We start from the raw sequence: 27,504 nt of genomic DNA, 5'->3' as shown, positions 1-27,504 counted from the left end.
CTGAGGTGGGAGGATCTCTTGAGCCCGGGAGGTCGAGGCTGCAGTGAACCAAGATTGTACCACTGCACTCCAGCCTAAGTGACAGAGGGAGACCCTGTCTCAAAAAATAAAAAATAAACAAATAAACTTCTGGGGAGGGGCCTGTGGCCCATGAAAGCCTAAGAACCCAGGAGGGACAGTGCATTTTCTGGGCACAGTCTAAGCACATGGCTGGCAGCCCCTGAAGGAGCTGTTATCCCCATTTCACAGACAGAGGAAACGCAGGGGCACATGCCTGCGCCCACAGGGCCACTGGGCAGGTCCCTGCTCTGAGCCAGCCCATTGGCATCCCTGCCTGTTCCTAACCAGGTGGAAGGCAGCACCTGGGCTTGGAGGTCACAGCAGCCCCAGTGTGGGTGGCCCAGGCCATCCACCAGTACCCGGCCCCCTACCCTGCCCCACACCTTGAATCCACCTTGCTTGGGTCTGCAGGGGAGGGATCACGGGAGCAAAGCTGCTGGCTGTGTGCACTGGGCCCATGTGCCCAGGCACTGACGCCGGGGGCAGGCGTCTCTCACCTCGCCTGGGCCAGGCCCAGTGGACAGAAGCCCATCCGGCACGAGGGCACCCCAGGGCCTTTGCCAAACCCCAGCCTCCAGCCTTCCCCCGCCTGCACCCTGATGTCATCTCAACGGCCCCGTGTGACTCAGACTGTGGTTCTCAGCAGAGACACGAGGCCACTTCCTGAGGCTGTACCCGCCTCCTGATGGCTTCTCAGCTGATGCCCCTGGCCGTACCATATCCTCTGCAGAAGCCTATGTGGAGCCGGGGTACCAGGCCCTGCTCCATTCCTGGCTGCTCAAGGGAAGAGGGGGCAGCCTCCTCCGTGAGGGCCAAAAGGGTAGAGGCCAACGCCGTCGAAGCCAGCTCTGCCCTCCTCCTGGGCACCTGCCTCCCTGCCAGACACCAAGGTGCCACGGAAGGTGTCTGTGGCTCAGCACGCCCCATGGAGCCCTGTGCAATGGGGAGATAAACCCCAACCCCCTCACAGCCCGCTCCCGCCTTGCAGAGGCACCCCAGCCCCCACCCAGGGGAAGTCCAGGCCCTGGGACCTGCTGACCAACCCCACCGGTTCTCTAGCCACAGACTGCTCCTCCAACCTCCAGGTCACCTCCTGCCGCTGCCAGAGTGTCCCCATCTGTTGGCCTTGCCCTAGAAGCCACTCCTCAGGCTCCTGTAGCCCCCTGCAGCCCAGCTGCCCACACCCCTGCCCCAAAGCCCCTGGCCTGTGGCCAGGCCATGCTCACTGCTGCAACCTAGGGCTGACCCTCAGAGGCAGGGTCCAGGTGTCCTGGGAGCGGGCAGAGGAGACCACAGAGGAGGAGGGCAGGGGCCGGGTCCCTGCTCTCTATAAACTAAAACGGTTATGATCCCTGTTCCCAGATAGGATGACTGAGGCCAAGAGAGGTTCAGAAACCACCACACATGGAGCCCAGCGCTGTTCTCTGGAGGACAGGAAGGTCCTATCCCTCTGCCCACCTGCCAGGTGCACCCTGGACAAGCCTGGGCAGCATCCCTGTAGCCTGGCCCCAGGCAGCGGCCTGGCAGCAAGCTCTCCTGAGGACTTCTGGCCTGCTGAGGGCTGCACCCTTGGGCAAGGCTGGTGCCATGCAGAAGCCCCTGAGGCTGGGCAGATGTCAGTGATAGCATCTTGAACCCCACTCCAGGACAGGCCAGCAACGGAGGCCAGCCCCTTACCCCTCAAAGAGCCACAGCCCCAGGCCTAGGAGGGGACCCCCAGCACTGTGTTCCCCCATAACTCTCTTCTGGGAGCCCTACCCTTCCTGCAAAGCAGGGGACAAATGCCAGCCTGGGGAGGGACACCCCAGGACTTCTCCCGCAGCAAGCATCCATCAGGTTGGGGCTCAGCCACGGGTCACCTCCCCTTTGGAGATCCCTTCCCCACTCTGTGCCTCAGTCTCCCCACTATAAAACGGGGCAGCTGGGCCACGGCCTCCCTGCATCTCCTCCCCGAACAATGCAGGTTGCTGCTCCAGCTTCCTCAGCAAACACCCTAGGCAGTCAGGAAAACCCCGAGTCCCCGGGTGGATGGGCAGGTCCCAGCCAGGACAGGAAGAAGCAATGCCCCCCACAGCCAGCCCCTGAGAACACTCATGCAGGCCCTGAAGGGTGAGCCCATGGGAGTTGACCTGAGCCGTCACCAAGCTCCCCCAGGGAAGGACAGGTCAGGTCATGAGCCCGGCAGGTACAGCCAGGAACCATCCACATCCATACCCACCTGGCAGTGCTCAGCTCGTGCCTCCCGGCCAGGCTCCAAATGACCTTCCAGGAGGCACAGCCAGCACCCAGTGAGGCCAGAGCGGAGCAGTGAATCTGTGCCATCCATTATTCCTGGCCTGCCTGGAACACAGGCTGTGCCCAGAGGGACATCAGACAAGGCCACTCCTCCAAAAACCTTCTCCCATGAAGCCCTGGCGAGCACGCTGGTGGGAGGCAGAGGTCAGTGCCCACTCCTCCCCTCTCCAACTCCACCACCAAGCAGGCACTGGTACAAGGCACCTGGTGTGAGCAGGGTATGAGAGGGGCTGGCACAGGGCAGGGGCCAGACAGAAAGCCCGACTGCGCACCAGCTGCGTGACCTGGGCAAGTGTCCACCCTCTCAGGCCTCCACGAAACCAGGACAAGCTTCGGGAGTGACACACTCGGAGGGGTTCAGCCCTGGTGGGGGCCATGCTTCCTCCCGATGCAGACCTCAGCTGGCTCGGCCTTGGAGGAACATCTAAGGCCACCTGGCTGGACGGAGGCAACCCACTGCAGGGACAGTGCACTGCCCGACAGCTTCTGGCTGCAGCCAGGGCCTCAGGGCCTCATGCCTGGGCTGGAGACTGGCCTCCCAGGCTGGTCCCTTGGACAAGGGTCACAGTGCCAGCTTGAACCCAAGAGGTTGCGGCTGCAGTGAATTTTGACTGACTGTGTCACTGCACTCCAACCGGGGTGACAGAGTGAGATCCTGCTTCAAAAAATAAAAAATAAATAAACTTCTGGGCGGGGGCCTGTGGCCCGTGAAAGGTTAGGCGCTCTGGAGGGCCAGTGCATTTTCTAGGCATGGTCTAAGCCTCAGGCTCATAGCCCCTGAGGGAGCAGCTGTTCCCCATTGTACAGATTGCTGAGAGGAAAGAGGCGCACACAGCCTGCACCTACAGGGGCTGCCCATCGGTGCCCAGAGCTGTGCCCAGGCCCCAGAGACTGCTGTCTTACTTCCTCGAGCAGGAGGCCTTTGAACACGCAGGAAAAGAGAAGAGAAGCGCCCTGTGGACTCCAGCTCCTTCCATCTCTGAGCAGCGCCCCACAGGCGGGACCCACCTCAGCCCAGCCCACCCTTTCCCCCTCGCCCAGACTGTTCTTCCACCTGCATCCCGGAGTCCAACACCAGCCATGCAATCCTGGCCCGAGAGAAGCTGGAATCTGCCACACTGAGGCGCTGTTCACCCCACTCACTCCCGTCCCCCAGGCCTCCCCAAGGACAGGATGTGCGACCCAGGGCCCAACATGGGGCCGCACCCAGGGACCAGGAGCCCAGGGGACCCTGGTGCCATGTGGACCCAGGGCCATGGCACACCTGCCCCCACCCCGACACCCTCCTAGGTCAAGTCACACTCAGTTCAATCAGAGTTCTCAGCCCGAGATACCAGAAGACCCTCCAGGGACTCCAGAGCCCTCTAACCGGCCTCTCGTCACTTATATTTTAAATAACCTTTTATTATTTTTAAAAAGCAATAAATTTTTCCTTAGAGAATTCAGATGAGCAAAACTAAAAAGATGAAAACCCACAGCCCACACCCCGGGGTGACCACGATTCACACTTGGTGTCTGCTGTCCGGGCCATCCCACACCCGGACATCGAGCGTTCTGGCCCAGGGAGCGCCCGGGCCCACCGCACACGGCTCGCGCATGCTAACGGAAGCACCACCTTCTACGTCCCTGTGCCAGTCAAGCCCTGTCCACCTTCTAATTGTCCCATGGGCCCTGTGAACGTCCCGGCCCAGCCTGAATCCGCCTGGCAGTGCTGACATCCATTTTCTACAGTCCTGCTTTGCAAAGTTGGGCCTGTCACCCCGGCCCACCGTTACCAAACCAGACCCAACTCCCAACAGGGAGCCCGCCGGGCACAGAGCCCTCGGCGCTGCCTTGCACCCTGGGGAGGACCTTCCTCTCATCCATCGCCAAGCAAGTCCCCCCACTGGAGTGTCTACAGGAGCACCTACAGGGAGTTGCCAGGTGGTACTCAGGTGCCAGGCCATTCTGCTTCAGAGCTGACCCCCCCAGGACAATGTCTCACGAGGGGCAGAGGGGTCACCACCCTGAGACTCAAGTTGCACAAACTCAGGGTCCACATCTCGGCTCGGGCACCCGTGGACCTCCCTGAGCCCCTGTGTGTTGAGCTCAGCCCAGTGCCCGCCACAGGGAGGGCACCCACAAACACAGCCGCCCCAGCCCCAGCCCCCAGAAGAGGCTGGACTGGCCAGGACACCCAGGACGGCGTGACTTTGAGGTGGCAGGCAGCCTGCCAAAGGGGCCATGATAAGAGGGAGGCGGAGCCTGCCCAGGGGACCGAAGCCAGGGAGGCCACAGAGCCCCCAGCCCCGCCCATCCCCTGCACCAAGGACAGCCAGAACATTCCACCACTTGCCCTGTGGGTGCCGCGCCTCCATGGAGCTGTCCGGGGCTCCTTGAGCAGCTGCTGTTCTGGGGGACAGGGGGCAAATTTATCAGCAGAAAACAGCCTCTACCTTGCAGGGCAGCAAGAACTTCTGAAAGGCCTTCTGCATTTCGGCCTCCTGTCTCACCCACTGGTAGGCAGGGATTAGGCTCACCAGGCACACGGTAAGGTCAACTGGTCCCACAAGGTCACAGCCAGGCGCGTCTGGGCCAGGGGCAGAGTGTCCAGTTCCCCACTCTGACCAAGCTCAAGCAGGGACCCTGAATCCACCCCATCCGCCACTTCCCACTCCCCACACCCTGACAGCAGGGATGTCCCTGAGAGACTTCCAAGGCCCCCCAACTGGCCCCACTTCCATGGGCCCTCTGTCACCACCACACCACCCACCTGCTCGGGGGCCTCACCCAAGACCCTTCCACCCCAGAGCCACAGTCCTCACCCAAGACCCTCCTTGGCTGCTCAGCTCATGGGAAAGAAACCTGAACCCCAGGCTGGGCACTGCACATGGGCCCGGGTTGGGTCCCTGTCACTTTGGGCTGGGCCCTGACTTGCCAGCCCCGGGGGGTTCTCCTTTCTGCTCCTTAAACCTCCAGACCTTCCCTGCCCTGGCACTCTCTTTGCCTGTGGTTCTTGCCAGCAGCGCCCACCCTTCCCTTCACTCCACCAGCCCTCCCCTCAGTCCTGGCTCTCTAAGCTGTGAGTCACAGGCAGGGTCACCCTCTACCAGGAGAGCAGGGCCCAGGGCACACACAGAGGTCAGCAGAAAGTGCCTGCAGGATGGTGTGCACAGGAGCACGATCCTGCCACTGAGTAACAGGTGGGGGGATCACGACAGCTGCCACCCAGATTACAGCGAGGTGGTGGCAACATCACAGGCAGTTCCCATCATGCCAGGAAGAGATGGTGCGTTCTAGAAACCAGCAGCCTTTGCCGGAAGCCCCCAGGCAACAGGCTCAGCAGGAGGCCCGTCAGAGGGAGGAGGCCCGTCAGAGGGGGGAGGCCCATCAGAGGGGGAAGGCCCATCAGAGGGGGGAGGCCCATCAGAGGGGGAGGCCCATCAGAGGGGGCAGCCCTAGACACCTCCCCTGAAGACCACACTGCCCTCGTTGTCCACACGCACACTGCAGTCCAGAGGCCTGCCTACCTTGCTGGCCTGGCAGCCCCAGAAACAGCCATGAAGATCCACCCAGCACCCACTGATCCAGAACCCAAACCATCAGAAGGCTCCAGCCAGGCCCCCTGGGGCTCTCTGTGAGATATGCCCACAGTGAGCCCCTCAGCCCAGGGAAGGGCTCTGAGTCACTCATGAATCCCAGAAAGACACAGTGGGGCTGGGTCTTATCCCTGGACAGCTGCTGGGATGGCGGAAGGAACAGCAATCCATCCCAGCTGTACTGGGGAGGCCGAGGCCACACTCACCAGAGGCCATCTCCAGACCTCCCTCAGGACGGCAGACGGCACATGCTGCACACCGGTGCTGGAGGCAGCACGCACCACCCATTTCTCTCCCTTCGTGTCCCTCACCCACCCATCCCTTTCTGTCTCCACCGCCCACCACTTCACCTGGCCAGCAGCCCACCCATCTACTCACCACCCATAGCTCACCACAACTCATCCCCATCCAGTGGCCCGTCCCTCCCTCTGCCCACCTGTCCTCCCCCGGGGCACCTACTCCATGCCCGCCCTGCACTGGCTCAGGCGGCACAGCATCTTTCCCAGGGCCCACAGTGGCCATCATAGAGCCAGAAGGCTGGCCTGCGGGGCCACGTAAACAAAAGCAGCCATGGTCTGGGTTGAGCGAATCCAGGCCCAGCACCAGCGCCCTCCTGCACTCCAGACACACGTGTACATGCGCAAAGACGGGGCCTTCCCGGCCTCTCACAGCCCCAGGCCATGGAAGCTGGAGGGGAGGAAGGGAAGAGGGGCCACCCCGCCCCGGCCAGCTCACCCAGTCAGCATGGCCTTATCTCCCCCACACTCAAGGCTCCCTTCCTGGACAGAGCTGCAGAGGCTATTTCAGGAATGACAGCAACCGGCCTGCAGAACTGCTGCGAGGTAGCTTGGAAGCAATCCCCTCTGAGGCTGAAGAAATGGGGGGTATCAGACAGCCCCACAAAGCCTTCAAACAGCCCCGCACACGCAGACTGAGCCCCACACATGTGATCACAGCGGACCCGTCACCAAGTCGGACGTCGAGTTCTAACGCCAGCCACTCAGGGCCTCTCACCCACCACGGGCTGCCCCAGCCACGGCCACTGGCTCACCGATCACCAGCCCTGGACCCAGGGGAGGCCAGGAGGGTGAGGCCCATCCGACTCTCAGACACCCCCTGGAAGCCCAGGGCCTGCAGCAGCGATACCCAGGGCGGAGCCCCACCGTAGGACAGGCCTCTGAGCCACGCTCCCAGGCATCAGATAGGAGGGCCACTTGTACAGGTATCTACCCTAAACCAGAAGCAGTCACGCCCCTGCCTGGGGCAAAGCACTCCTCCAAAGGCTTGAGGCAGTCTTTGGGGCCAGAGAGAGATTTGGCTCCCCACCGGGGAGACACACTTACCGCCCTCTCACAAGGGCCTCGGAGCATCCAGAGGTAGCCCAGGCCACAGCCACCTGGATGGGGGACTGCGCCCGTCCAGCGCCACCCCTCCACCAGAGTGGAGTCCCCAGCATCCCCCAGCTGTGGGCAAAGCACTTTGGCAAAGGGGCCCATGCAAACTTGTGGTCCAAGGTCCAGTTACAGCCGGGCCTCCAAAACTCAGGGACACAAACTGGAGCCTTTTTCCTCTGGGCCTCAGAGCCATGGGAAAATAGGGACAGAGGGAGGGAGGGAAGGGAGGGAAGGGAAGGAGGGAGGGAGGGAAGGAGGGAGAGAAACAGGGAGGAAGGGAAGGAGGGAGGGAGGGAGGGAGGGAGGGAAGGAAGGGAGGGAAAGAGGGAGGAAGGGAAGGAAGGAAGGAAGAGAGGGAGGGAGGAGGCCTGTGGAGGCCAGAGTCCTAAGCTGGGAAGCAGGACTGATGCCATGGAGTGAACAGGTACCCATGTCTGCAGGGCTGCCTGGGGGCTGGGCACCTGCTCCTCCCTTGGGGCACTGCTGCCTCCATCAGCCACAGAGCCCCCTGAAAGACCAGGGATGTGGGCATAATATCTGTCCAGCCAGAGAAATGCAGCCCAGCAGCAGAAGCCCCACTGACCATAGCCACCCTGCCTGCCTGTCCATGGGGAATCAGGTCACTCAGGGACTGGCCTTGCCTTGGAGTCCTGCCCCCAGCTGGGCCACAGGCTGGTAGGGGTCTGGGCCCTATTGCGTCTCCAGAGACCTCTGCTGCCTGTGGGCACTGCAAGCAGGGCACTCGAGTGAGGGCCCCCCTGGGGGCGGCAGTCAGGACACCAAGGCCGGTCCAGGTTTTGGAGGAACTAAGCTTGGACATCTGCACTGGGTGGGGCCCCGGAGCCTAGAGGAGAAACAGTTGATCACGTCAGCCGGCAGCTCCTCTTCAATTCGGTTCGTCTGAAAGACTGCAAAACCACACGTCTTTTCTGGCCGGTAGGTAACCACACAAAAGAAAACACACAGCAGTGCTTACTAACCCAGTCCTCTGACCCAGCCCCAGGTTTCAGCCAGCTGCGCTGCAAGGGAAGGAGAGGGGGTTGTAAGCAGAAGTGAACCCCTGCCCTGATTTCACAGGCCCCAGCCACCCACCTCTGGGACCCAGGCCGCTCGCCACATAGCGGGAACTCTTAGTAGGCAGGAGGGCTGACGGGGCCTCCAGGGTGGTCTGGGGGGAGGAACGAAGCCCTCACCATCAGCCGTTCACCCCCAAAGCCGCCCTCCACCGTGGACGGAACAAGCTGACTTGTCCCTGCCCAACTGGCTCCGAGGAGGTCGGTACTGCCAGTCACCACAGTACCACAGCCTGCCCCACACAGAGGGAGCTGCAGACTGGCAGTGACCCCCACACCCTTCAGGGAACCAGAGCTGTCTCAGACTCCCACAGCTCCTCGTTACCCGAGACAGGTAAGCCCTCATCTGCTCCCTCTAAGCCCTGCAGTGAGGAACTACATGGGGTTCTCCTCTAGGAGCCCTGATTGCCCCCCGTTATGGCTTGAAATCAGGGAATGTCACATGCATGCTTTGTCTCTGCCCAGCCCCAGGCAGGCCACACAGCCCCTGGATGCCATGCCTCACATCATAACCTCACAGCACCGGGCACCAGAGGAGACCACAGCATCCCCACCACTGTGTCCCAGAGAAGTTCCCTTCTCCTTGTTTTAGAGTTGAGGTGACATGGCCACCTGGGAGCTGGGTGCAAACTCTGGTCTGTTTGCCCCAGAACCCCATAAAGCCCCTGTCCCCGGGAAGGAAGGGAGCCATTCACAAAAGCATCCCAACAGCCCCAAACCCTCCCAGCTGGGCAGGTGGGTCAGGAATGCACCCTGGCAGGTGGGGCATGGGCACAAACGGAACATGTCAGCAAACCAGAAGTAATGTAATACAATATTTATTGTCATTATTTAGTGAGGACCTAAGTAAGGCCATATGTCACAAGTGGTGGATGCGTGATTCTGATTCTTCCAGCCTCTGTCCCCCCTTTCCCTCCCCATTATTTCTTGGTCACTGACTTACTGAGGAAATCAGGTCATATGTCCTGTAGAGCGTCCCCAACCACTGGGATTTTGCAAGTAGCCTCCTATAGCATCATTTAGCGTGTTCCTCTGGCCCAAGTATTTCCAGTACACTTGTACTTAGAGCACAAGGCTTGGTGAGATTTATTTATCCATCCATCCATCCATCCATCCATCCATCCATCCATCCATCCAGGCAAGGAAGCATTGTGGATGGGAGCACTTTCTGTGCATCGTCCAGAGGCCTTCACTGCTTTGGAGAGGCTGGCAGCTGCGATGCACCTCGCAGAATCCCTGAGCTCACCGGGAACTGGAGCCTGGCAGGGCTTTAGCAGCACTGCTTCAGGCACCTATGGCAGTCCAGAAGACGCAACCCCAGAACCACTGGGTTTCCGCAAGTTACAGTTCACAGGGTAATCATGGCAGGGACGCATGCCAGGTACTCGCCGCTTTCTTGCCAGGGTTCGAAATCATGAGTGGTCTGTCTCCCTATGTATCTCCAAAGGTGTCTGCTGGTTTTGCCTTGCAGTATCAAGATGAACTTGGGATCTGAACCCCACCGATGCAGCTCAGCCACTTCCTCTGTTAGTCAGTGAGGCTCACCCACTGCATCTCCCGCTTGGGGAGAAGGGGGAAGACAGGGACATCTTCCAGTCCCACTGGCATGGCCCTAGGGTGCCTTTGATAACTTCCCTGGCTTCTGCTGTGATGGATGTTTCGGGCTTAGCTCGTACATCTCCTGCCACAGGCCTGGACTCCACCATGTCCTCAGGGGCCCTGGTTTCTTTCAGGGAGAAACGGCACCTGGAGGCCACAGTCAGGTCTAGAGATGCTCATCGTTCCTGAGTGGTCCTTGCTCCTGGGCCTTTCCAGTAAGCAAAGGTATTTTTTAAGTAAACATCGTCATGAAAGCATGCTGATACATGTCATTCAAAGGCAGGGATGGAGGGTTTTTGCTTAATTTCATCTAACTTACATCTGTTTTTCTTTCTCCCATGCCAAAAATTTCCATTTTCTTTCAGTTTTTATTATAGGTTCAGGGAGTACATGTGCAGGTTTGTTACAAAGGTATATTGCATGACGCTGAGGTTCTGGGTACAAATGATCCTGTCTTCCATGCAGCATGCACAGCAGCCCACAGGTAGTGTTTTAGCCCTTGCTCCCCTTCCTCCTCCCTCCCCACTCTTGTATTCCCCAGTGTCTCTTGTTCTCATCTTTATGTCTGCATGTATTCAATGCTTAGCTCTCACTTATAATAAGGGAGACCATGCAGTATTTGGTTTTCAGTTTCTGCGTTAATTCACTTAGGATAATGACCTCCAGCTGCATCCATTTGCTGCAAGGGACATGATTTTGTTCTTTTTCATGGCAGCATAGTATTCCATGGTGTACATATACCACATTTTCTTTATTCGATCTACCATTGACAGGCACCAGGGTTAATTCTATGTCTTTCTACCATTAATATATCGGTGCATGTGTCTTTTTGGTAGAACAACTTATTTTTTTTTGGGTATACACTCAGCAGATGGGACCGCTGGATCGAATGGTAGGTCAACTCTTAGTTCTTTGGGAAATCTCCGAACTGCTTTCCACAGTGGCTGGACTCATGTACCTTCCCACCAACAGTGTGTAAGTATTCCTTTTTCTCTGCTGCCTCGCCAGCATCTCTTGTGTTTAGACTTTTTGAACCAAGGCCGCTCTGACTGGTGTGAGATGGTACCTCATTGTGGCTTTGATTTGCATTTCTCTGATAATCAGTGATGAGCATTTTTTCATGTGTTTGTTGACTGCGTGTAGATCTTCTTTTAAAAAAGTGTCTACCATATCTTTGGCCCACTTTTTAATGTTTTTTTTTCTCATTGATTTGTTAATTCCTTATAGACTCTGGAAATTAGCCCTTTGTTAGTGCAAAGTTTGTGAATATTTTCTCCCATTCTGCCGGTTGTCTGTTTATTCCCTTGACAGTCTCTCTTGCTGTGCAGAAGCTCGTTCGTTTAATTAGGTCCCACTTATGAATTTTTATTTTTGTTGCCATTGCTTTTGAGGACTTAGATACAAATTATCTGCCAAGACCACTATTGAGAAGGGTATTTCTTAGGTGTTCTTCTAGGATTTTTTCAGTTTGTGGTCTAACATTTACATCTAATCTGTCTTTAGATAATTTTTGTATATGGTAAAAGATAGGAGTCTAGTTTCAATTCTCTGCATATGGGGAGCCAGTTATCCCTGCGCCATTTATTGAATATGAAGCCTTTTCCCCCATGGCATATTTTTGTTGACTTTGTTGAAGATCAGATGGCTGTAGGTGTGTGGCTTTATTTCTGAGTTCTCCTTTCTGTTCTGTTCCATTGGTCTATGTGTCAGTTTTTATATCAATACCATGCTGTTTTGATTACTGTAGCCTTGAAGTATAGTTTGAAGTCAGGTAACGTGATGCCTCTGGCTTAGTTGTTTTTGTTTTTGCTATTTGGGCTTTTTTTTGGTTCCACCTGAATATTAGAAGTTTTTTTCTAATTCTATGAAAACTGACATTGGTAGTTTGATAGGAATAGCATTGAATCTGTAGATTGCTTTGGGCCATATGGCCATTTTAACAATATTGATTCTTCCTACCCATTGGCATGGAATATTTTTCCATTTCTGTCATCTACGATTTCTTTCAGTAGTGTTTTGTAACTCTTGTGTAGAGATCGTTCACCTCCTTGGTTAGATGTATTCCTGGGTATTTTATTCTTTTTGTGTCTATTATAAATGAAATTGCATTCTTGATTTGGCTCTCAGCTTCAATGTCATTGGTGTATAAAAATGCTGCTGGTTTTGTATCCTGAGACTTCACTTACAGTTCCAGGAGGCTTTTGGCAGACTCTTTAGGGTTTTCTGGAGATAGAATCTTGTCCTCAGTGAAGGGAGATAGTTTGAGGTCCTCTTTTCCTATTTGAGTCCCCTTTTCTTTCTTTCTCTTGCCTGATTTTTCCGGTTAGGACCTCCAGTTTTAGTTTGAACAGGAGTGGTGAAAGTGGGCACCCTTCCCTTGGTCCTGTTCTTAAGGCGAGTGCATCTAACTTTTACCCATTCAGTAGCATGTTGACCCTGAGTCTGTCATAGATGGCTCTTATTATTTTGAGATATGTTCCTTCGGTGTCTATTTTTGTTGAGGGTTTTTAAATGAAGGGAAGTTGAATTTTATCAAAAGCTTTTTCTACATCTATTGAGATGATCATATGGTTTTTGTTTTTAATTCTGTTTATATGGTGAATCATATTTTATAAAATCTCCATTCTTACTGACACCAACACAATTACTTACCTTAAGCTGCAATTCCCATGCTGCAGTCTTAGGATAATAAAACAAATACTGTCACAACTGTGATGTGGCCACTACATGCAGCTCTATTTGTCTCCAGCAGTAACCCGCTAGAAATATGTCACCTGAAATTAGTCCTTCTCGGTGGTTAAGTCACTAATTCAGCACATAGTTTTAGGCTTATTTGCTTCATTTCAATTTTGAGGGACTGCTTTTTCTGGTTAAGATTTATTTAGGGATTTTTTCATTAAGCAATTAGTAATCACTTTTTTAAAAATATGCATTCTATTCATTTACATGGCTCCAAAGTGAAATCTATAAAACAAGGTACATTCAGAGACATCAAATTCCATATGCCCCTTCCCTCCTTTTGAGGTCACCTTTTACGATTTGAAGGTTTCCACGGCTTCTGTTTTTAATATTCATATATGCTTGCATATTTCCCTTTATCAGATGAAGAATAGTTGTTATACTTTTATTCACTGTGCTTTTTCACTTAAAAAGTATCCTGATATGCTAGGTGTGGTGGCTCATATCTGTAATCTCAGCACTTTGGGAGTTTGAGGTGAAAGGACTGCCTGAGGCAGAGTTTGAGACCAGCCTGGCCAACACAGCAAGACCTTGTCTAAAAAATAAGTAAATAAATCCTGACAATCATTCCATAATAAGAGAGCCATATATGCATTCCTTTTTATAGCTGCATACTATTCCACACATCTCTGATTCAACCCGTGTCCTCCAACGTGCATTTGCATTTTTCTAAACAGTACTTTTGTAAGCAGCCCTGTGCACGCGTCTTTGCCTGCCTTTGCCTTCAGTTAGATTCCAGGGAGGGGGTCTGCTGGGTCGGAGGTCAGTGAGGACAGTTTTGCTGGATGGTGCCAAGTCCCCTCCTCACAGAGTCCACCCTCTTGCATGCCCGCCAGAAAATGCCAAAGGATTTCTGCCAGCCAGACGGGACCTCAGTGACATTTTGCTCCACACCCCTCTCGCCAGGAGTGAAGGCGGCACCTTCTCTCATGTTCAAGGGCCCCCTGTGGGTTGCTGTCCTGTGAGTGACATGTGTTCACGCCTCCTGCTGGCCACGGGTTTTCTTCTGTTTTCAGAAACTCTTCGGATAGTAAAGAGGTTAACCCTTTGTGAACCATCACATCTGCCCCGCCCCCATCTGCATCTGCCCCCCTCCCCACCCGGCCCCGTTGTTTCCTGTTCTTTAGGTTGCTTCTTTCTCATGTGATCAAACACACAAATCTCCTCCTCCGTGCATCTGGCTTTCAAGTCACAGAAATGTTCCTCCACTCTCAGGTTAAAGAATTCTAAGTGCTTTCTTTTGGTACCCAAGTGGTTTTCTGACCCATTGGGAGTCCATCCTGGTGTGTGACGTGACCAGTGGGTATAGTCTGATCACTTTCCACGTGGCCACTCACCCCAGAGCATGCATGGAGCCGCCCATCTGTTCCCCACTGGCCGGAGATGCTGCCTGTCTTTTACGAAACTTCATATACAATGGGATTGACACGCAGTTTCTAAAAAGCTGTTCCACTGGTGATCTGCTTGCCTATAAGGCAGTGTCATGCTGTTTTAATTAGCAAAGCTGTATGTTTTATAATATTCGAGCCATCCTAGCCAAGAGCACAGACATGACTCTTCACAAGAGAACAGCTGGAGACGTCACGGAATACAATGCCAAGCCCAGGGCCCGCCAAGATCAAACGCTTGAGGCGAATGTTTCCTGGGGCCTCTCAGACATAGCCAGAGGAGGTTCCTGCCCCCATCTCCAGCTGCTCCCCTCTGCGGGGCAGGGTGGGGATGCCTCTGGCAGGGGTCTGCCCCTCTCAGTCAGAGCTCCTTCTGCTCCCTCCTCTGAGCTGTCCGGGCTGCTCTGTATAAAAGTCGAGGAGGCAGCGCCTGGCCCCAGGGTGGGGTAAGGGGTCCCAGTGCAGCTGGGCTGTCTCCATACAGAGGAGTGCTCCAGGGCTGAAGGGAGTGGAGGGGTGGGGGTCCCTGTCCAGATGCTCTGCCTGTGGTTCCTGCTTTCCAAATCTCTTCAAGTCTCTGCCTGGAGCAAATTCAGCCAGGAACTGGGGAGAGCTATTCAGAGCACCCTTTCAGTGTGCCCCAGAGTGTGATTTGGGGAGGCAGCAGAGAAAGGCGCACACCTTGGCAAGAGTCCCCACCCCCCAGGGAAACTGCACCCTATGGGTAAGGGCGGCCAGTGCTCGCCTGCTGCCAGAATGCAGGCACAGAGCAAGGCTTTGAGAGCCACCTCTCAAAGGTGACAGCCATTAGGGTGCTTCCTGAGGGCAAATGCCAGGCGGGAGTGGGGGTGAGCATGGATAAACACTGGGCCTAAGGCCCGGAATAGTGCATCGCTTCACTTGAGAGCACAGCATCCTAAGGCCTCCTGGGAAGAAGCTTTCTGGGCGTGGCCTGAGCGAAGTGACCAAGCCCAGTTGTCTCATCTGTAAGCGACCCAAATGTCCCCATCTGTGAGTGGATAAGTGAAACTGGGAGCAGAGCCCAGGCCTCAGGTCCCAGAGTGGGCAGGGCCATGCCCTGGGGCCAGCTCCCCAGCCCAGCCCTTCAATCAAGGAGAAGTTCCTGCTGGAGGTGGCCAGGCAGATGCCACACAGACACCAGGCGTCTCATCTGAGAGTCCCGTGCCAACGATGGAGCCACCACCCTCCTGGGAGCCTTTCTGCTGGTCCATCCCATGCAGTGCCTCGGACCACCGCTGGGTCCTTGCTGTGCGCAGAGCCCTCCAGGGGCAATGACAATGCCGATCCCATGGCCCCGAGTCTCAATCCTCTAAGACAGGAATCCCCAATCCCGGGTTCATGGCCTGTTAGGAACCAGGCTGCACAGCAGGAAGTGAGCGTTAGGTTAGTGAGCATTACCACCTGAGCTCTGCCTCCTGTTGGATCAGCTGTGGCATTAGATTCTCACAGGAGCAGGAGTCCTATCGTGAACTGCGCATGCGAGGGATCCAGGATGCGTGCTTCTTATGAGGATCTAATACCTGATGATCTGAGATGGAACAGTTTCATCCCCAAACCACCACCACCCTGGTGGAAAATCTTTCTTCCACAAAACAGGTCTCTGGTATAAAATAGTTTGGGACCAGTGCTCCAAGGGGAACGGTGTTTCTGCAAAAGGACTCAGGCACCCTCTTGGACACACCACCCTTATCCCAGATCCTTCCGGAAGCACCATGCCTGCTCAAACGGACCCCACACCCTGAATCAAATCTTAGAATGTCCCAGGAGATAGTCAAGAAGTGGGCAGACACCTGGATCCCACCATGGATCTGCCCCACCCCCAGCCAGGGTCGGGTCGCCGGAGAGAAGCCCCTCCCCCGCCAGCCAGCTCCCACCCACGCCGGGCTCCCAAAAAGGGTTGGGCCAGGCAGCGGAAGCCACACTCCATCACATGGTCAGATACCGTGTGTAAAAACGGCCCCCTGGGCTGGGGTCACATGGCATCCCTGTGGTCACTCCGCCAGCACCAGAGACATCAGCTGCCTCCCTTTGCCAGACCCGATAACTTTGCACCCGTGAGGTCTGGGGTTTCTCATGGTGCTCAGAGGAGCTGTTGGAGAGAGACAGATGCCCACCAAGAAGGGGCGTGGAGGCCAGGATGGTCTCACCGACGTGCCCGCAGGGACCCCAGGCACAAGCAGAGCGTGGCGTAGGAGCGCTTGGGCGCTAGAGTGACCCACGGGGACAGTCATCTCATACTGGCCAGCCACAAGGCACCTCCTGAGACTGAAGCCATTCCCTGCTGCCCCCTGCTCTGTAACCAGACCTTGGGGTCTGGGTCAAAGTGGCCCAGGATGGTGGCATTCATTGTCTCATTCTACCCTCCAGCGGCAGATATTGGGCTTCTGGAAGCTCCTCTGTGGCATCTCCCCAGGCCGACACCATGGTCTCCTATCACTGGCCACACACCAGCATCTCGCCTCGGACATTTGCCCTCTCGGCTTCTCCTGGGCCTGGCATGTTCTCCTGGCATTACCATCCTTGGGAGCTGTCTCCTCTTGCAGGTGCCTGAGGTGAGACTGTCCTGGCCTTGTTCTTGCCCGTGGACAGAGACTGGAATCACAGGGAGATATAGCAGGGGCTAAAAGCTGGTTTGGAGTGTCAGGGATAGGGAGGGGTAGTCCGCCTCCCAGACAAGGCAGGTGGAATGCAGGGAACTGAGGGCCTGCCCAGGGCCAAACAGGGGCTCAGGACCAGGACCTCTGCGTCTGCACCTTGGCTACAGGGACCGGCGCATTCCTGTCGCTGGAAGGCACGAGCTCCCAGGACCTGCTGTGTCAGGCCACAGCCCCATCAGCAGCATCCCGGGGACTCAAGGACGCTAGCTCACCTCAGCAGCTTTGGGTCACACGGGTGAGGACCTCAAGCTCAGAAGGAGCAGCATTGAAACCAGCCTGACAGCAGGAGGGGAATTCCTGGCAACCAATGCCTTTAAAAACGGGCATCAGCCACCCGGGTGGAATCACCTACCAACCCCTGTCACTCTGACGCCCTCAGTGGGCACGGTGCTCCTGCCCATCTCAGCTGCCCCCATGGGCACTCAGCTCCACACAGCCTGCTTCCAGCTCTAGGGTACACATGGGGTGGGTTTGGAGCGTTCACCCTTCCTGTCCTCTGCAGGACATGCCACAGGCCAGGACGACACGTGGCAGAACTCACGGCAGCAGCTGATGTGCCAGCTCCCCGGTTCCAACCACCTGACCTCGCACCAGGCGGCCCAGCTGCATCCCAGGCCCTCACACCCAGTGGAGGTTCATCCCATCAGCACCCAGGAGTGACCCTCAAAGCCCCTCCCTCAGACCCAGACCCCCAACATAACACAGCCAGTATGTTATGTGCAAAGGTGCCAATGCTTTGCAACTGCCAAGCAAAAGGGACCCTCCTGTCCCTCCACCTGCCTCAGCACCCCAGGAGCGTAGGCCCAAGTTGCGAGCACCATGCCCACAGGGAACTGTGGCTTCACTGCCAAGCACAGGTGGCCGTCCTCTCCAACAAAGGCACCCTGCACGGAAGGTGCCGCCACCAGGAGCCTGCCACAGAGGACAAGACACAGACTCAGAGCCCAGAACCCTGGCCAAGGCAGCCCAGCCACAGGGCCATGTCCAGACACAAAGCGCTGCCACCTGCCCCATGCCCAGCAGGTAGTGTCCGGGCTACCTGCAAGGACCCAGGTCCCTAGCACCCTCCTGGCCCCTGGCCCCACACAGACGGGGGAGGCCCTTTTCCCAGGCTGTAGGCTCTTTTGCCACCTGGACTGCCTCCTCCCCAGCTGACAGCCAGGTGTAAGGAATTCCTGTGTTCCCACCAACTAATACGAAGCCACCGTTAGGCACTCGGTGTGTTGACAAGGGTGGATCCAGAAAGACTGGGCTGGGTCTGCAGTGAGGGGACCCCAGGCAGCCAGGAGATGAGACCCAGGGCTCGGGCCCCACAGAAGGTGGCACTGGGAAAAGCCCCAAAAGGAATTCCCAGTTTTACTGGGAATCTAGGGCTGAGGAGTGGGTGGAGGAGTCTTAAAGAAGATGGAGAGAAAGAGATCTGGTGGCCCAAAGGGTCCCGTCCTCCTCTGTGCCCACCTCCGCCACCTGCCTTGGCTTCTGGCCTCCTGCCTTCTGCCCAGCTGCAGAACCACCACCCAGCAGCTGCTTTGGACTCCAGTGCTGGAGCCCAGGGATAGGAGGGCACTGAGGGCCACAAAGTTGGGCACTGCAGCCTGAGAGCTGGCCTCTGCATGGCCGCGTCTTTTGGGGAGGCAGCCAGATCAGCCCAGTCTGCCCGCAGGACCCGCTTCTGGCTCTATCTGCGAGGGTTCTGCCAACACCCCTGGAAAGTTCTTGGGAAACAGGAAAGCCAGGGCTGTGGGAGCAGGGGCTGCTGAGCCAGGCTTGGGTTTGAGAGCCTATGGGGCAGTCTCCATGCACTCCAGGTCCTCCCTCAAATCCCTCTCCTTGGCCACAACCAGGATCTCTAAGCATCTCAGCAACCAGAGTAGATGCCGGCTGGATGTGCACACCCCTAGCCAAGGCTCACAGCAAGAGACATAGGACCTCTGGGTGCAGCAGGGCTGTATGGACCCCTGTGCCCTCAGCTAAGATGGGAGCTGCCACCAGTGGGGGTGCAAGCAGCCATAGATGACAACTGGGGGCGTTGGGGCAGGAAGCCTAAGTGGGCAAGGGTCATGGCCCAGGTGCCATGTCCGCCCCAGTCAGCCAGGGAGGCCAGAAGGAACACAGGAAGAACTGCTCTCCTGGGGGCGGAGGTTCCCCGAGGAGGGGACAGGATATCCTGGCTGGCCTCCCCAGCTGTACACAGGAGAGTTCGCCCTAGCCCTGCAGGTCAGCGGGACACCAGCTCCTGCCTCACCCCACTGCATGCACGACCGGGCCCTGGCTCCTCAAGGCCAGGCTTGTCATCCTCAGGCCAGAAACCACAATACTCCTCATTTCACAATCCACCTAAAGACAGGGCCCTGTCTCTGCTACCATTGCCAACATTTCTTACAGCAACCCCAGGGCTGGACTGGTGCAGGGCTGGACCCGATTTCGTGAGGCTGCAGGTGGCTGCCAGCTACTCTGCCATCCTGGCTCTACGGCTGGGTCTCCCCAGACTGGTCCTGCCAACCTCCTAGAGCACTGAGGGTGGGGGCACATCTCCCAGGCCCCTGCCAAGCCACATGCCCTGCCAGCCAGGGTCTACCTCCAGTCCCACCCCACATGGAGGGACCTGGGTGGGAGGCTGTTCATGACAACTTCCCAGGGCCAGGAGAGCTGGCCTCTGCATGGCCTCGTCTTTTGGGGAGGCAGCCAGATCAGCCCAGTCTGCCCGCAGGACCCGCTTCTGGCTCTATCCGCAAGGGTTCTGCCAACACCCCTGGAAAGTTCTAGGGAAACAGGGAAAGCCAGGGCTGTGGGAGCACATCTTACAGGGACAGGGCCCAGAGCTGGAAAGGACCAGCCCCAGGTCTGGACACTTCACAGAAGCGTCCCTTTCCTGGCCACCCTCTCACAGAAGCCATCCTGCCCCTGTCCCCAGAAGCCACCCCTGCCTTGCCAGCTCTGCGGAGGCTGGGTAAAGGCAGACTCTGCTGAGTAAACGTCCGAGACCTAAACAATCTGAATCAGGAAGAAAACACAAGTGCAAGCAGAGACTTCCTCTGGGGTGCGGCAAGCCCTCTTCCTCCTCCTCTGCACGGGCGGCTACAGTGAGCCCGGGAGGCATGTGCCCACAAACCTGCATGCAAGCGAGAATTGAGGGGGGGGCTGTGGGCATTTTGCCTTGGTATCTGGCTGAGGGGTCTTCCCACCCCTGGATATCTCAGAGAGTTTGGGGGCCAGGAGGCAGCATACAGTACCTGTGAGCCTGGCATCTGCTGAACATTTGCACAGTGGCATCGGACTTGGGTGGGGTGCTCTGGGGTCACTGCACACAAACATCTCCCAAACCCCAAGCCAAGCTCCTGCCGCCGCAGCCATGAACAGAGCCAGCTCCTCTCACAGACCACCAGTGGCCAAGGCTCAGGCACCCGCTGACATGTCAGGAGGCAGAGACTTGGGAGCCGGGGTGGGGAAAAGTCTCTAAGACTACACCCCAACCACATCTTTGAGGACAGAGGTGGCTGAGACATCCTCTTCCTGATGTGGAAGGCCACCTCTCTCAGCAAGGAAGGCAGTAGCCCTGGGACCCCCACCCCACCCCCTTTCCTGAGGACATGCTTGAAGCCAGCTGGGGCCTGGCTCCTGTTGCCCACCCCCTTGAGGGCCCTGGTGGCAGCTGCCAGCAGGCAGGGCAGGGACAGACCCCTGGATGCCCTCCAGCCAGTTCTCTCTTGAGCCTGGCTGAGGCAGAGGAGATGCTCCCACCTATGAGGACCCTCAGGGAGACCATCCTTGCAGCCTTCGGGTGAGCCCAACAGCGGTCAGCCATGGGATGGCTGGGTAGAGGCTCCCAGAGGAGCCAGAGGCTGGCACCACACCAAAAGGCTGCTGGCTGGGCAGCCAGGAAGTAGGGCCACTGGTATGGCAGGGGAGGGCCCCAGGCAGGCATCAAGGAGAGCAGCCTGGACCTTCCTGGAGGTGACTTCCCTGCTCCGCCTCGGGGAAACCCAGTGCTCAGTCCCGCTCAGGCACGCTGTACCGGGAATTGGATCCACCTGGTGATAGGGAGGGCCAGGTGTGTCTTGTTCTCCAGGAGCACAGCTACCTCTGAATTCGGGCTGCAAACCTGCCTCTCCATTCTGCATCAGGCCAGATTTTCCTGGACTTGTTGGGCTAATATGGGGCCGGTGGGAACGTCTATGCCATGCTGAGCCCTCCAGTGGCACCACTACCATCACCATCCTACCCTGGACAGCCCCCTGCCCAGAGTCCATCTGAGCCTCAGGGGGTCTGAGATGTAGCACCAACGGGGTGTCAGGCCCCTCTCCTCTTGGGGGCTCCTGAGCCTCCGGAGTCTCAGCCGACCTTGAGGAGTTCTCTTACTGCACTCAAGGTGCGCTGCCCAGCAGGCTTCTCTTCCCAGAACAACTCACACCTGGACCGAACCTACCAGAGGAGGGGAACCAAATTCTGGGTTCCAGGCGTTCCCTCCCCAGCCGGCTCTCTCCCCCACACCGGGCCTGAAAGCAGCTGTGCACCCCCCAGACACAGCAGCGCCCCTGAACTTCACGGGGCCGTGCAGAGCTTGTGTTTCTGCGTTCCCCACTTCCTTCCCTCCTCTGCTCCGGGGTCGCAGCTCCGATGGGGCAGGTGGCGCTGGGACAGAACTCCCCCACACCAGCTCTCAGGAAGCACCTTCGTGCCGGCTGTCGCGGATGGCGATACTCACACAGCGAAGTGGTAGACGAAGCATTTCCAGCCCGTGGGACGCTCGAGGAAGTTGTAGACGCGGCCCTGGATGTGGGTGCGCGCCAGCAGCGGGCGGCGAGTGCTGTAGATGGAGACGCGCGGGTCTAGGCTCACCGGCGGCCGCGGGCCAAGGTCGGAGGGAACTGTGGGTGCGGCGGACGCGGCCGGGGACGCAGGGAGCGCGGGCCCTGGGGCGCCTGGCGCGATGGGCGCGTAGAGCGCGCCGCCCGCGGGGCCGCCCTCCGCCAGCTCCAGCGAGAAGGGGCACTTCTTGGCCAGGCCCGCGCTGCCCCGCCGGGCGCCTGGCAGGCGGCCCCAACCCCAGCGCTTCCTCTCTGCCCTGGGCGGGGAGGAGGCCGCGGCCATAGCGAGGAGGGCCCGCGGGGGGCCGGCCCGGGCGGCAGCACCGGGAGCTGCAGCGAAGGCGAACGCCGGGGCACAGTGCGAGCAGCCGTTGCTGCCAGCCCCGCCGCGGGGGGCCGCTGCCCGCCCAGCCCGGGAGCTCGGGGCGGGGCCGGAGGGGGCAGTGGCCGAAGGCCGGTCCCACGAGGCGGCGTGCCCCGCCCCCGCCCGCACGCCCCGCCCCCGCCAGCCGGCGCTCACAGGGCATCCCTTCCTGGGCCCACCGGCTTGGCTCTGCCTCCGCGCACCCCCTAGCTTGGTCTGTCCCCGCCCCCGCCAGCGCACACCTGCTTAGTTACACCCGCCCCGCCTGCATCTACCCCGCTTGGCCCCGCCCCTTCCCGCCCACCTGTTTGACCCCGCCCATCTGTTGGGCCTCGCCCCGCCCACCTGCTTAGCCCCGCCCACCTGCCGCTCCCTGCTTGCTTCTGCCCTGCCCCCGCCCACCTGCTTGGCCCCCCACTTGTGACGCCCGCCTGCTCTGTCGGGCCCGCAGCACCACCCCAGGTGTGCCCGGGAGGAAGGCGCAGGCCTGTTGGATATACTACGACAGTGAGCTGCATGGCCCGTGCCGGAGGGGCGGGGTAGGATGCCGGCATCTACTTTCCCGCCATCTGAGCCGCTCTGGAATTGGGGGTGGGGGGAGAAAAGGGGCGTCCTGGGTGAGGGTGTGCTGGCCTCGCGATCACTTGAGCACCCCGGGTGCCCGGGCGCGCAATCCGTGGGTAGAGAATGCGCTTGGGTCACTTTCCACCAGGGCCCTTGGACCGGGAGGGTGAGATGGGACCACCAACTGTCAGGCACCCCCCTAGTGGGAACCGTGCGGGTGGGGAGCCTGGGGGCTGCTGGCGGGGACACAGCCCAGGGTCTGGACCTGGTTTGACTGCTGGGCATGGGGGGCGGGGCTGCCTGAGCAGGTCAAGGGAGAGGCCCTTGCGCCACCCTAGGGACTTGGAGAATAGGCACCTTGTCCTCTCTACCCGCGGGACCGGGCTGACGCTGCGCTCCCCTAGGTGGGGGTGTGTTGGTCACATCGGAAGGTTTTCACAGCTCTGTGCACTGCCTCCCTCCCACTGCTGGCATTTAGATCTCAGCCATCTCAGGCTTGGGGTGGTGGGGGTGGGGGAGCCAACAGAAGAGACCAGCTTTTTTCGGGACGTTGCACACCACTCCGAGGCAGGGACTCTCAGCCCCACCAGGAGTCCCAGAACTTAGGGACACTTCCAGGGCGTCATCAAGCACCCTGGGCGGATTTGATGTATCCACCACCCCTCTGCCCAAAGCCCACTCTTTTATCATGGATGGGGTCCAGCCCAGGCCCTTGACACCTGACTCCCCACCCCAGAGTGGTGCCCACACACGGGTACATAGTCTGTATTTGCAGAAAGAGTGGATGGAGTGGGTCCCAGCTTGTGCTGGGCGCTGTGATAACGCAGGGGACAGAGGGGAGGGTACCTTCCTGGGAAGCACATCCTTGAAGGCACAAAAGGGGCAGCGGGCCAAAGATGGGAGAAGTCAGCTCTGCAGGGCACACAGCATGCACTCAGCAAGTACTTTCCAGATGAACACACACACACCTGCATGAAGACTCTACCTTCCCCTCCCACAGCAGCAGGAAGAAGGTGAGGTTTGAATGAGCAGCATTTGGACAGCTGGACAGCCAGAAAGAAAAAAGAAAAAAAAGAAAAGGAAGGAAGGAAAAAAAGAAAGAAAAATGATACCTTGGGTTCATCTTCCCACACACAAGAAGAAATCTCAAATGGATCACAGGCTTAAGTATAAAAGGTGAGATGAAGCCACGCAAATTCTACAAGCATGTACAGGTCAATTCCTCAAGATCCCATGAATCGGAAACACATTTCCAACTATGACTTGAAATCCAAAAGCAATAGATAAAAAACAGAAAAATCAAAATAAAAGCACCATTAGCAAAGTAAAAGAGGCAAATGGCCAACTGGGAAAAGTAGCTGCAGTTTCTATCACAGATGAAGGATTAATATTACCTATACATAAAGAACATCCAAAACTCAGGTGAGGAACCTGCCAGACAGTCCTATGGAAAAGGGAGCAGAAGACATGAGCAGTTCACAGGAAATGGGGTTCATGACCTTTGCACTTATGAAAAAATGTTCAACCTCATTCATATCAAGAAAAATGCAAATTAAAAGTACACTCTGATATCACTGCTTGCTTATCAGATTGGCAAAAATCCAGACCTTTGATGGCAACTCTGTGGGAAAGGCAGCAGGTGCACTCCTCATCACTGGTAGAAAAAGGACCTAGTGATTTTAGTAAATGTACCATTTGACGCATAAACCCCACTTCTAGGAAATAACCCAAAGATATGTAGGAAAAATAGAAAAGTACACATACATAATGATAGTCAATGCAGCATTTTAATATTAGCAAAAGTCTAGAGACAGTCACAATGCCCTTCAATAGGTTCAGTTGTGCTGTGTACAGCCACACCATGGAGTGCCATGATCAATGTGATCACTAATACCCAAAGAACCAAAGGATCCCAAAGAACTGCATTTTAGTAATAATATTGGTATTGCTATTTTGCTATTATAGAATGTATATAAATATATATTTGTATAAAACAATTATGCTGAATTCCTTTGCAACCAAGATTTTCAGTATAAATTCCTTTGCAACCAAGATTTTCAGTATAAAAGAGATACAGATTTAAAAAAAGTACAAACCAATCCTTAAATGTGAATGGACCATATCAACATAAACCCCTCCACTATTTTATCTTAGGAAAAATGTGTATGCTACTGCTGTCCATTGTCAAGTTTGAGAAGGGGCTGATCAGCAACAGCACAATTTGAACATCAAAAAGAGTCATGGATTAAAATATATCAAATAGCTGAAAAGCCCATGCATTCATAATAATACTGAAAAATCCAATTGGCCCTCTGCGGGTTGCTTGGCTCATTATTGTGAAGACAAGTGAAAAGGCAGGGCAGTCAAGCAGGTATCCACCTTCCCTGTACAAACTGGACTTCAGGGTAGAAAGAGCCATACCTGCTAGCAGCACATATTGAAGAACTTCTGGCTAGGATGTGATGTGGGGGAATTGCTTTAAACAATCAGGAGGGAGTTGGGGTAGAAATGAAACAAAACTCCCTCTGAATTGGTCATTGTTGGACCTGGGGTGGGTGAATGTAGTCATTATGCTGGGCTCTAGTTTGGTACGTTTCCATATTTTTAAAAAAATGTTTTGAGATGGAGTTTCACTCTTGTCACCCAGGCTGGAGTATGGTGGCACGATCTCGGCTCACTGTAACCTCCGCCTCCCAGGTCCAAGTGATGCTCCTGCCTCAGCCTCTCGAGTAGCTGGGATTACAGGTGTGTGCCATCACACCAGCTAATTTTGTATTTTTAGTAGAGATGGGTTTCACCATGTTGGCCTGGCTGGTCTCGAACTCCTGACCTCAAGTGATCCACCTGCCTCGGCCTCCCAAAGTGCTGGGATTATAGGCATGAGCCTGTATATTTTTAAAATTCTAGGGCAGGCACGATGGCTCATGCCTGTAATCCCAGCACTTTGGGAGGCCGAGGCAGGTCGAGTCCGAGACAAGCCAGGCCAGCATGGTGAAACCCCATCTCTACTAAAAATACAAAAGTAGCCAGATGTGGTGGCACACACCTGTAATCCCAGCTACTCGGGAGGCTGAGGCAGGAGAATCAATTGGACCCGGGAGGCAGAGGTTGCAGTGAGCCGAGATTGTGCCACTGCACTCCAGCCTGGGAAACAAGAGTGAAACTCTGTCTCCAAAAAAAATACAAAAGAAAAAAATTTCTAATAACTCACTGGAGAGGCTTCTTGGAGGCCCCAGGGCTGTTTCCTGGGGCCCAAGCTGTGCCATAGCCTGCTGCTCTGGGGGTCTGGGGCCCCACTGGCCTGGGGACTCTGAGGCAGGAGAGAGGGTGGACAAGGGGTTGTCTTCAAGCTCCCTGCAAGCTCCAAGGAGCTGAAGGGGGATGGGTGGAGAACTGAGAGGTGGGAGTAAGGCCAGGTGCACAGGTGAGGTAAGGTGGGGCTGGGCTGGGCTGGGTATGGGCTCAGGTGAGGCCAAGGGCTGAGGGTGGGGAAATAAGGGTGGGTGGCCTGGTGGAGCAGGAAATACAGTGAGGTCTGACCCAGCCCAGTGGCTGCTCTCTGGGTGGGGAAGGAATTGAGGAGGGTTCCCATAAGCTGAGGGAGCAGGACCCCAGGGTCCAAGCCTCCCAGCTGCCACCTGCTCCCTCCAGGACACACCCTCCACTAAGGAAAACTCCTCCTCTGTCATTCTCGTGGGTGCACATGTCCAGTTTTGGCCATCCCGGATGCAAAGGCTGACAAACCTATGGAGCCATCATGGACAGGCAGGCACCCCTCTTCCAGCCCCTCAGGCCCTCAGGCTGTCCCAGAGCCTGAGAACCTCCTGGAAACACAGCGCCCACCCTACCTCACACCAACTTTCCAGGGCTGTTTGCCAACATCCTTCAGCTCACTAGGCTCACCTCATGTTTCTCCAGCAGGGTCAGAGGCCCACAGTGGGAGGAGCCTCAGCAGTCACCAAGAATGCATGAGAAATGGGGAAACTGAGGCTGACCAAGGGAAGGGTGTGTGTGCTGTGAGATCAGCATCTGTGGGCCAGGGCTGGGCTGCTGAAACAGCAGCTTCCTGGCCAACATCCTCCTTCAGGTCACCTTCCTATCTATTCATTCATTCATTCATTCATTCATTCATTTGTTCCCCCAGATCCTGGCAGAGCACCGGCTGAGTGCTAGATGCTGTTCTAGGCGCAGGCCACAGAGCTGTGTGCAAGATGGCCAGGTAGTGGTGAGACAAAGAAAACAAAGGGGGCACAAGATGGGGGTGCAGGCTGTGGAGGGTGGTCAGCAGGGACCCCGGGGGCATCTCCACAGAGACCCCGGAGCAGGCCCTTCAGCGAATCTGGGAGGTATTTGCTGTCGGAGGACTCTGCATGCAGTAGGCACTCAATACAGAATGGATGGGTGGCTAGGAGATGGGGGAGGGTGGCTGGACGGAGCCACCGCCCTGTATCCCTGAAGCCAATGCATCTCTCCAGAGGGACCTTCTGGCTGGAGAATGTCCCCTATGGATGTGATGCCCCTTATCCATAAGGCATCTCCCCATTTAAGGCCCTGTTGTTCAGAAGGTATGTGCACAGGTTTGTTAGTGGCACGATGCTGAGGTTTGGGGTATGGATGATCCCGTCACACAGATAGCGACAATAGTACCCAGTGGTTTTTCAATCTTTGCCCCCATCTACTAGTCCCCAGTGCCAATCATTGCCATCTCTATGCCCATGAATACCCATTGTTTAGTTCCCACTTATAAGTGAGAACATGTGGTATTTGGCTTTCTGTTTCCGAGTTAATTTGCTTAGGATAATGGTGTCCAGCTACACCCATGTTGCTGCAAATGATATGGTTTTATTCTTTTTTGTGGCTGCATAGCATTCCATGGTGTATATATCCCACATTGTCTTTATCCAGTCTGCCACTGATGGGGGGCACCTTGGGTTGATTCCAGGTCTTTGCTATGGTGAATAGTG

General features: G+C 56.5%; 1 protein-coding gene across 1 annotated transcript in view; it reads right to left on the bottom strand.

Moving 5' to 3' along the window:
• Positions 1 to 22,024, bottom strand: part of KCNQ1 (potassium voltage-gated channel subfamily Q member 1) — a 392,318-nt gene extending 370,294 nt beyond the window's left edge. The window contains exon 1 of the mRNA XM_017507721.2: positions 21,510 to 22,024. Within this exon, the coding sequence (XP_017363210.1) occupies positions 21,510 to 21,895 (386 nt within the window). The 5' untranslated portion in view covers positions 21,896 to 22,024. The remainder of the gene's footprint in view (positions 1 to 21,509) is intronic.
• Between the last annotated feature and the right edge of the window lie 5,480 nt (positions 22,025 to 27,504).

This window comes from Cebus imitator, unplaced genomic scaffold, assembly GCF_001604975.1.
Source record: "Cebus imitator isolate Cc_AM_T3 unplaced genomic scaffold, Cebus_imitator-1.0 Scaffold384, whole genome shotgun sequence".
NCBI lineage: Eukaryota > Metazoa > Chordata > Mammalia > Primates > Cebidae > Cebus > Cebus imitator.
Note: the sequence above shows the minus strand (reverse complement) of the source record. Positions and strands in the feature narration are given on the sequence as shown.